Here is a 10112-nt window from a genome sequence, read left to right on the forward strand (position 1 = left end):
CATCAGAGGGGGGAGGAAAACATTCACAGCAGAAGACGGTGTTCATAGAAGTCCCTGTTTTTATTTTTATAACACTTTTCTAGGTATTTTCTCATTTACTCTGCACAGCAGCCTTTCTGTTTATCCTGTTTTGCAGATGAGAAAACAAAGGCTGGGAGAGGGTCAGAGCTGGGGTTTGAAACCAGGTCTCCAAGGCCAAGGTCAAGGAGAGGTCACGGCTGGGGAGGTGGGGGGTGGGGTGGGTGGGTAGCAGGGCTAGGAGCTGCCAAGCAGGGCAGGGTGGAGGAGAGGGAGAGGCTGGGAGAAGCCCAGCAGCTGGGAACTGGGAGTCTGGAGCCAGAGGATCAACATGAACGTGCAACCGCCCCCCACCCCCACCCCCTCCCCGCTGGCTCACAGCCCCTCTCCCTGTCCAAGCTAAATATTAAAAATCCCGTTACACCCCGACAGTACACAGCAATCACGATCACTGTGGAACTGCCTCCAGATCCCTTATAGATGCGGGTCTGCTGCTGGGGGAGAGGAGGGCAGGGTCCCCACTAGTGGTTAGGCTGGGGATCTGATGGGCAGGGGCGAGTAGGAGCTGAGGTAGGGAAGGAGAGACCAAGAGAAACTGGGATACAGAGACAAACTTGGAGAAACTGAGGCAGGAGCACATTCACAATCAAGCCCAGGAACATCTGGAAAGAGTCAAGAAACAGACTTGGGAGCTTGGGGGGGAGCAGCCGCTGCAGGGAAGGAGTTCCAGGGCCACCCTCCTGCCCCCACCCCAACCCCGCCGGCAGATCTGCTGACGGCAAGCCCCAGTGGAGACCATGATGTTGCGGAGACTGGGGACTTGGGTAGGAGAAGGGGGCAGAGTTCTTGTGAAGGAAGTCCCCAGAGTCCCTCACCTGCCAGCTGTACGCCCAGTGCAGGTCCCGATCAGGTACCCAATAAAAAGTGCAGAGAGGAATGAACAGGGAGAAGTCACACCCTAGCACCTGTACCTAGTAGGGCACAGGACACCCCCCAAACACACCCTATACCATCATACCTCAGGGCCTTTATTCATGCAGTGCGTTCCCTGACCTACAATTACCTCCCTCCTTTCTCCCATCCAAATCCTACTCACTCTTCAGGGCCCAGTTCAAATGTCACCTCCTCCTTGAAGCCTTCTTCAGAAAAGGCTTTCTTTCTCATATTCTCAAAGTGCTTTGACTGGATGGACCTCATTTCTGGAAAGACCGTACTCTGCCTTATTCTCCGTGTGTCTGAGTCCCCTGCTCACCCAGGAGCCAGTGAGCCAAACCCTGTGTCTCAGGTGCTCTCTGCCAGCCTTCCCAGGGCGGCCCCTGTCACCTCAAGTGACACCTCTTCCAAGAAGTCTTCTCTGGCCCACCTGGCTAAAGCAAGTCTTCTTTGTTCTCTCTTGCTACAGCTTTTCCCCCCTTTCATTCATCACAGCCCATAACTATTTTATTTATTTGCTCACTAACTTTTCGCCTCCGTCTTCTCCCATCCACCCACTCAGACGAAAAACTCATTCGCTTCTGTGTTTCCCAGCATCGGTGTGGGCTTGGCTCATAGATGGTACCCGATACATACAGATCTGCCTCAACTGACGATGGGGTTACATCCTGACAGACCCACTACAAGTCGAAAATATTGTCAGTGGAAAACTCGCTTAATGCACCCAACCTACCACACAACATTGCTTACTCTCACTTACCTTAAATGTGCTCAGTTGAGCAACATCCTCTAACACGAAGCCTGTTATATCTCAGGCAATTTATTGAATACTGTACTGAAAGCGGGGAAAGAATGGTTGCATGGGTACAGAATGGTTGTTCTTGCATCACTTGTCTGCCCTCATGATCGTGTGGCTGGCTGCCCAGCAGAAGGAGAGAGTAGCAAACCAACTATCACCAGCCCAGAAAAAGATCAACATTCAAAATCTGAAGTACAATTTCTGCTGAATATGTCTCACTAGAGCACCAGTGGGAAGTTGAAAAAATTGTAAGTCGGACCATGGTAAGTCGAGCCTTCTATATTTGCTGGAGGGCTAAACGGCACACAGAAGGTACTTAACATATGCTTGTTGAGCGGTTGACTGGCTTTCCAGGCCCCTCCCTTCTCTACTACGCCCTGCACACAGTAGGCACCAGAGGAGGTTGGTCAGATTGAGTCAGTTTGGCCTTCTGTTTTGTGAAACGCTCAGGGCACTGGAAACTCCCAACCTTTCGTTAACCACCACTGTCTGTCCCCCCCACCCCTTCACCCTCCCAGGATGGCTGCCACTCCCCTGAGGACTCATCTACTTACTTGTCATCTGTCAAGGAGACTTTATCCGGCCTTATCTTCTCCAACTGTATTAACAAAGCAATGGATTTTTTTCCTATCAAGTTATGCCTCAATATTAAATGGATCTTCCCAAACCACACTCTCCTGTAGATTCTGCTAATGACCCCTTCCATCCCCGAGGGTGGATGTTCCCGGGCTGGGCCTGCGGTCACCAATCTGGCTTGAAGTCCTGTTTGTCTGACCAAGGGTATGTTACCACACCACGTGTCTGAGCTAATGGTCCTGTTACAGAAACATGAGGGCCGCTTGTTTAAAAATGTTGATTCTTAGGGCGCCTGGATAGCTCAATTGGTTGAGCATCCGACTCTTGATTTTGGCCCAGGTCATGGTCCCAGGGTTGTGGGATCGAGCCCTTGCATCAGACTCTGCGTTGAGCGTGGACCCTGCTTAAGATTCTCTTCGTCTCTTCCTCTGCCCCTCTCCCCTGCTTGTGTTCTCTCTCTCTCTTTCCTCCAAATAAAAAAAAATAATAATACAGTAAATTCTGTGTTATCCATCCACCTGTGGCTCCATCAGAGCCACAGAATCAGACCTGGGGTAGAGGTTTGCACCAGACCCAGGAATCTGCATTTTAACTAACTTCCCAGTGGATTCTGAGGCAGAGTCAAGGCCAAGAATCCCTGAATTGGAGACTGGAGACTGAGAAAGCATGCCACCAACCACTCCGATGTGAGCTGTAGCCACCAGCCCTACACATCCCGGGCCAGTGGGACCAGTGCCTCTGGGACTTGCGCTGGAGTAGCCCCACATCTGGGTGGCCGCAGCACAGGCCACGGCATCTGCTGGTGTCCTTCTGGCTTCCTGAGCTCATTAATCACACCCTGACTGGCCTCCACTCACACCCAGTGGCTGGCTGGACTAGGCTGGGCCTGGGGCAGGCAGGCTGGCCGTAGGTCTGGGGAGGTGGGCTGGAGGGGGGCGGGGCCTACTTGCACGGAGAAGCTCGGACTTGGAGAACCTGCCTGTGCCAGGTGGCCTCTATGATGGCCTCAGTGACCCCACCTCCTGGCACTCACACCTCACGTAATTCCCTCTCCTGGAGTGTGGGCTGAACTGGGTGACTGGCTTTTAACAAAGAGAATACAGCAGAAGCTATGAGATGTCACTTCTGAGATGAGCTCATAAAAAGACTGTGGTTTCTGTTGTGGGTGCTCTCTCTAACGCTCTCAGGTCAGTCTCTCTGGGGGAAGCCATTGCCCATGTGCATCCCTGTGGCGAGGGACCAAAGCCTGCAATCAACCATGAGGATGAATGTGGAAGCAGACCCCTCCCCGGTGATGCCATCAGATAATACCACAGCCCCCCGGCCAAGAGCGTAGCTGCAGTCCCAGGAGAGACCTTGCACCAGAGGAAGCCCCCTGAAGCCATACCTGGATCCCTGAGCCTAAGAAACTGAGAAAAACAAATGCTTTTGTTTTCAGCTGTGACGTTCTGGGGTGACTTGTTATGCAGCAATGGGTGACTAGTGCACCTTTTCATCTGGGCACCTTCCAGTGACAGTTCTTCCTCTGTCCCTCCCCGAACCCCAGCCACAGCCAGGTCAGATGCTGTACCAGTCCCCCCTAACCCGTGGTGCTTCATGTCCCCAGATCCTTGTAGATCCATCCTCCAGAAGGCCCGGGCCACCCAGTCAACATATGCCTCTCCCAAGACTCAGCCCCGATGTCACCTCCTCTGGGAAGCCCTTCTCTTTCTGTGCCCACTGGATTCCAATCAAAGCAAGTCAAAGGCATGCCCTCCCTTGTTCATTTACAGTCTGCGTCCCCTGCTAGACCGTGAGCTCCTAGACGGCAGGGCCACAGCCGCATTCTTGTCTGTCTCACCTGACACTCAGCACAAGGCCTTGACACAGAGCAGGCGCGGGCGAGGTTTGATGAGTGAATAAACAATGAGCGAGGAGTAACTGATTCTGCCCTGTGGCCCACATGGCCCGCCACCTCCTGAGGCTGTGCACTTTCAACACTCAAGTATAGAAAGCCAGATCTGTTATCTTCCCCCAGAAACCAGCTTTTTTCCCCAAATGTCCTTTTCCAGGACCGTCACCTCCCTGCAAGCCGGGCTTCACTGTTTCCTCCTTTCCTGCACATGCCATCCTTCTCACTCACCCTCCTCACACCCCTTCATTCTAGCCTGGCTCCTTCCCTGCACAGTGGATGCCCACTCCAGAGAGCCACCACCTCTTGCGAACACGGCCGCTGCTTCCCCACAGGCTCCTGCTGCTGTCTCTTGCACCCCACGTGCCCTCCCAGGCACCTTTAAAATGCTGCTTCAGAGCATGGAGGGTAGGAACAGGGACAGTGGATGTGACAGCATTTTATAAACGGGAGGGTCACTGCAGCTACCTCAGGCCACACTTTCACTGGTGCTGCAGGGACCCTGGAATAGGGTCCAGACTCTTTGCCTGGCACATGGGGGACCCCGGGACCCGATTCCAGCAGGAAAGGCAAGAGCAAGTGGCACAAATAGGGCTTTAAATCACCATCACAGCTCACATTGTAGAGTACCTGCACCAGGTCGGGCTTTGTACACGTCTCGTTTAGTCAACATTTATTAAGCTCCTACTGTATACTGCAAGTCATTATAGTTGCTTTACAGTCTTGACTTGTTGAGTCTTCGGAAGTACCCTATGAAAGACGGTTTCATACTCAGCATAGGACAGACAGCTCATAACAGGGGTGGTATTTGAACGCAGGTCCGTCTACCTTCACAGCCTTCTACCACCGTGCATCGCCTCTTACAAACGTCTTAGGTTTGCAAACCACCTCCACGATTCTTCACCATAATAAACACCACCCGTACCACCGCTGACTTAGAACGTTTCCTTAAGTTAACCAAAGTGGCACGGTGGCTAAGGGTGGGCTTGGAATCACACTGCCTGGGTAAGACTCCTGGCTCCCCCACTCACTCTCTGAGCCTCGATGTCTTCATATAAATGGCACTTTCTCTCACAGGGCTCTTGTGAGCATTAAAGGAGTTAGACCTAGAAGGTGCTCGGCCCACAGGAGAAGTGGTGGTCAGGAGGCCTGGCTCACCTCCCCACCTGCGAGGATCGGAAGTAAGCGCGTGACTTGCCTTGGCCACTGAAGTGTCCAGAGGAGTGTGCACGGCCATTGAGGCAGAACCCTAGAGCCGGCACACAACCCAGCTCACACCGCTTCCTTCCGCCCTCGTGATCACAACATTGCAAATGGCGGCTCCTCCATCCACTTGGCTCCCAGAGGGAGGAATCCTGGAGCCGACCCACGAGGGACAGGTAGCACTGGGCAAGAAACAAACGTCTATTGTTTGGTCACTTCACTCCAACCTGGCCTCTACTGTCCGATCCAGCCAAAGTCCAATAAGTCTGAACTTACAACTGTTACTTACTGTGACTTATTTCCTCAAAAACGAAACCACATCACTTTCGCAGATGGAGACATACAGCACCACTTGCCCCTGTTAATAGTCACGTAATAATTAAAACGAGAAACGTCTATCCTGGCACCAACGAAAAGCACCTTGCACGCTCTTGCCATTCAAGAAGCGCTCTTCAAATGTCTCCCTCCAAGACACCGAACAGCGGCTGCATGTTTGGAAACCCGGCCAAAGAGCGCCTCACGGTCGGCTCCAGGCCACTGCCCTTGCCAGCCTGGGACCCCAGGCCCAGGTCCGCAGCCAATACCAACTCCACGCGCTTGCAGGGGCACCTGCCCCACTGCGGCAGTCCTTACCTCTGCAGACCGTGCCGTTCTCCACGGCCTCGAAGCCGGCTTTGCACATGCAGCGCCCGATGGGTACGAGCCACTCGCCGTCCCCGTTACAGTACAGCTTGATGGGCACGTCCACCTCCTCGGCATTGGCGATACAGCTGCCCCGGGCAGCCACCAGCGATGTGCTCTCAGCCCCCGACAGTGTCTCCTGGAAGACGGCGCCATTCTGGATGATGCGGGGGCACTTGCGGTAGAAGACACGCACGGCAATAAGGGACATGCAGCCACCGTAGTCCTGGAAGGCCAGGTAGAAGCCGTTGCGGGACACCGGCCCGAAGCTCCGCACCTCGGTGTTGATCTTCATGACCCGGCCACCCAGGTCCACCTGGGAGAAGCTCTCGTCGGCCGCAATGGTGTCCACCTTCACCCACGGATTCTCCATCCAGTTGGGGAAGGTCTTGGTGGCCGAGTCGAAATCGGCCTCATAGTAATAGAGGTTGAAGGTCTCCTTGCAGGAGCCGGGCACGCTGGGGATGCTGCTGCAGTCACGCACGGAGAACTTCATCTCCACGTGGATGCGGTGGGCACCACGGCGCCGGATGAACTTGGTCCGTAGCCAGTTGTTCTGGCTCGACTCAAACACATTGCACACCTGGTACGTGCGGATCGTGTTCATGTTCTCATCGTAGCCACTCACCTCTTCCCACTGTGGGTGAAACACTAGTCAGGTGGGGGAGATGGGGCTCAACCCCAGGGATCGTCTGTCTATGGGCGAGACACAGACCCTGCCTTAGGGAACCCTTCAGTCTGCTGGGTGCAAATAGGACTCTGGCCACTGGGGGCCTCCTAGTCTAACGGGGGAGGCACAGCCTCTACCTCGGGCATCTTCTAGTCTGATGATGGAGACGTGAGTCGTACCATCAGAGAACTCCCAAGCTGAGGTGGAGACATGGACTTGGCCCCCAGGAATTCCCCACACTGTGAGGGAGACATGCCAGTCTGATGGGAAGGGCACACACGCTGCTCTTGGTTTTCCCCTGATTTATACGGGCGATGTGACCCTCACTCCAGGGCAATAAAGGAGACATGGCCCCCGCTCCTGGGAAGCTCCCACCTGGAAGGAAAATTAGGGAGAGGCCCAGCCTGAGGGGATTCCTCTGCTGAGAGCAGACATCGCTTTGTGTCTGGGGAGTACTAGTCTGATGGGAGAGACAGAACTTCCGCCTACTGGGAGCTCCTATTCCGATCTGGGAGACACAGTCCTTACCCTAGGGGATTCCCAGGCTGACAGAAGAAGAGCTCTCACCGCCATGATGGGGAAGACGGGCGGTCTGTTCTGGGGCCTAACGTGGTTAAGAATGTACCTGGAGGGAGACTCACTCCCTTCCTGCCTGCGGCACGTGCTTCAGCACCTTCCCTGGACCCCAGCCTGGCTCTCGCACACCCAGCTAAGGGATTCCCGAGCCCCACTGCTGGGTGGCACCGGGCAGGGCCACGGAAAGCTGGGGATGAAGGGTGCGGGGCACACGTCTCCTCACACACCCTCACAGGCCAACCCTCACATGCTGAGCCTTTGTTCACACTTTTGTGCCCTCCTCGAGAACCCTCTCATCTTCTCTGCCCATCCTTCTGGAACCTCTTGTGGTGTTTGCATTCATTGGCTCTCCCTTGGGTCTTTGGGGACAACCGGCCTGGTCTGGGCAGGGGCCGAGTACTCCTGGCCCTCTCGGCCTGGTCTCCCCAGGGGGACCGAAAGCTTACTGAGAGTAGCCACGCACCCCCCTCTTTGGCACTGGGCTGCCTTGACCTGGGGTAGACCCAAAAGAGCCCCAACAGCAGAGCACCCCCTCCTAGCCATGCCGGCCTGGGGTGGGTGCTGTAAGAGGACCTCATTTCTTTGTCATTATGGTCACACATGGTGCATATTATTATCTCCATGTTACAGATGAGGGAGCAGAGACCAGGGAAGTGAGGTCATCTGACCCAAGCCACACAGACCCAGACCCAGTCCTGCACTTGTGCACACAGCCTCGAAACACAAGGACCCACAAGTACCCCAGGAGTCCTGGGTTTTGCCCCTGCCCTGCTAACTTGATGTGTGGCCTGGGGCAAGTCACTTCTCCTTGCTGGGCCTCCATTTCCCCAGCTGGGTGGAGGAGGGGGAGGCAGGTGGCGGTATAGAGGTGTCACCCTGAAGTCGGTGTTCCTTGTCCTTTGGCCTCCCTCGGATATCTGGGCCAAATCTTTGCAGGGCAGTGCAGTGGCCTGGGGAGGGTTGATGTTGTGAAAGGCCAGTGCCCGTGGGGAAGGCCGAGCTGGAGCCTGCTAGCCCAGCCTCTATGTCAGTGGTGGCTCTGAAGCTCCCTACATTGCTTCTTTTTTTTTTTTTTTTTGGTGGCACCATGTGACAAAGTCAGCCCCTTGTTACAACCACTGCTCTTCTTCAGAACTTAATTAGAGCACTTAATTAGAGCACTCTGCCTTTCTCCCCTCTCTCTAATTAACATGCGGAGGCCCTGCAGCCTAAACACCCCAAATAATTGCGTCCGGGGGCCCTGCAGCCCAGCCTGGCCTCATTACTGATAGGGTGGGGCTGTGGGCCCAGCCGCCTTCGCAGATGGAAAATTGGTGACAAGAAAGAGCCACAGAAAGAGGCCTGACCCTAGGGCCCTGCCTATTGAGAACACAGGCCTGGGGGGGGGGGGGGGGGGGGATGTAGCTCCTTGGGGCAGCGGCCGAGTCCCAGTGGAGGCGCTGGGATGGCGGGGAGGGAAGAGATGGGCTGTGGGGACCCAGGGGAATGAGGAGGCAATGATATGAAAACCGGTGGCGAGGACAATGGTGATGGTGGGACTACTGTAGCTACTTATCACCGGGACCGTGCAAGACGCCGTGTGGGAAAACCTCACACCAATCCTGCGCAGAGGACATGACCAACATCGTTTTATAGATGAGGAAACTGATGCTCAGACAGGCTGAGGAACTGGCCCCAAATCACATGGCTGGTGAGTGGCAGAGCTGGGACAGAATTTCAGGCATGTCTGACCCCACAGCCTGTATGTAAGCGCTGGGCTGGCTGGCTGGTGTGGGAAGAAAGAGGAATCTCAGATTGTGCCTGCTCTTGCTTTTGAGGGGCTCACAGCCTACATGGGCTCAAACCACTGGCCCCAGGAAAGTAGGGGGGCCATGGAAGTGGTCAGAGAGATTTTGGGGGAAGCCTTGTGTTATGGGTACGCAGAAGGCTCGGTCACAGCCCTGGATACAAACCTGAGCCCCATCACTAACTAGGTGTAACGTCCCTGACAGGCGGCTACACCTCTCTGAGCCTCAGTTTCCTTACCTGTAAAATTGAGGTGTTTCCTCCCCTTATTATTGGAGAAGATGTGTGTAAACGTGCTTCCTTGATACAGTATATGATAAGTGGGTGCTCAGAAAATGACAGTTCACTTTCCTCATCTGTAAAATGGGGGCAATGCGAATTCCTGCTTCTCAGCCTTGCCCCGAGGATGCCATGGGATAAAGGCTGAAAGCATCCAACATGTTGTCATGGTAACCGGCACGCCAAATAGTAGGGGACCAATAGGGTGGGGCAATGAGAGGCAAGCCCTGGGCCCTGAAAGAGGGAAAGGGGATGAAATTTAGGGGGCATCCAGGCCCTGCAGCAAAACCCCAGGTCTTCTGAGGAACTGGGCAGGGCTTGGGGACCACTGACTCACCCCTGATGGAGGATGCACGATCCAGCCCAGCTCTGCCGTCGCTGTGGTCGAGTCCATCAGCGTTTCTGTGAGGAAAGCAAAGGGTCAATGCCGCCCACCTACGGAGTGCTGTCAATCACCCCAAGACCCCACCCCTCAAGGGCCTTCTTTACAGAGCTCCACCCACTTCCATTGCGGCAATCAATCATCTGGCTGTCCCGCCCCATAATCCCACCCACTCCCATGCCCCAGCCAATCGTCTGATGCTGCTCCTCCAGGCTCCACCCCCTTAAAGACCAGCTCCAGGCCCTCTACGCAGGGTCATGCCGTTTGTGAGCCAGTCATGTCCTACCAATCTAGCGACTGCCACTTCCCTCCCTTACTG

General features: G+C 54.9%; 1 protein-coding gene across 1 annotated transcript in view; it reads right to left on the reverse strand.

The window, feature by feature from the left end:
- Positions 1–9805, reverse strand: part of EPHB2 (EPH receptor B2) — a 126240-nt gene extending 116435 nt beyond the window's left edge. The window contains 2 exon segments of the mRNA XM_049617853.1: positions 6054–6738; positions 9749–9805. Coding sequence (XP_049473810.1) covers positions 6054–6738; positions 9749–9805 — 742 coding nt within the window.
- Positions 9806–10112: the final 307 nt, after the last annotated feature.

The sequence above is a fragment of the Panthera uncia genome, assembly GCF_023721935.1.
Source record: "Panthera uncia isolate 11264 chromosome C1 unlocalized genomic scaffold, Puncia_PCG_1.0 HiC_scaffold_4, whole genome shotgun sequence".
Taxonomy (NCBI): Eukaryota; Metazoa; Chordata; class Mammalia; order Carnivora; family Felidae; genus Panthera; species Panthera uncia.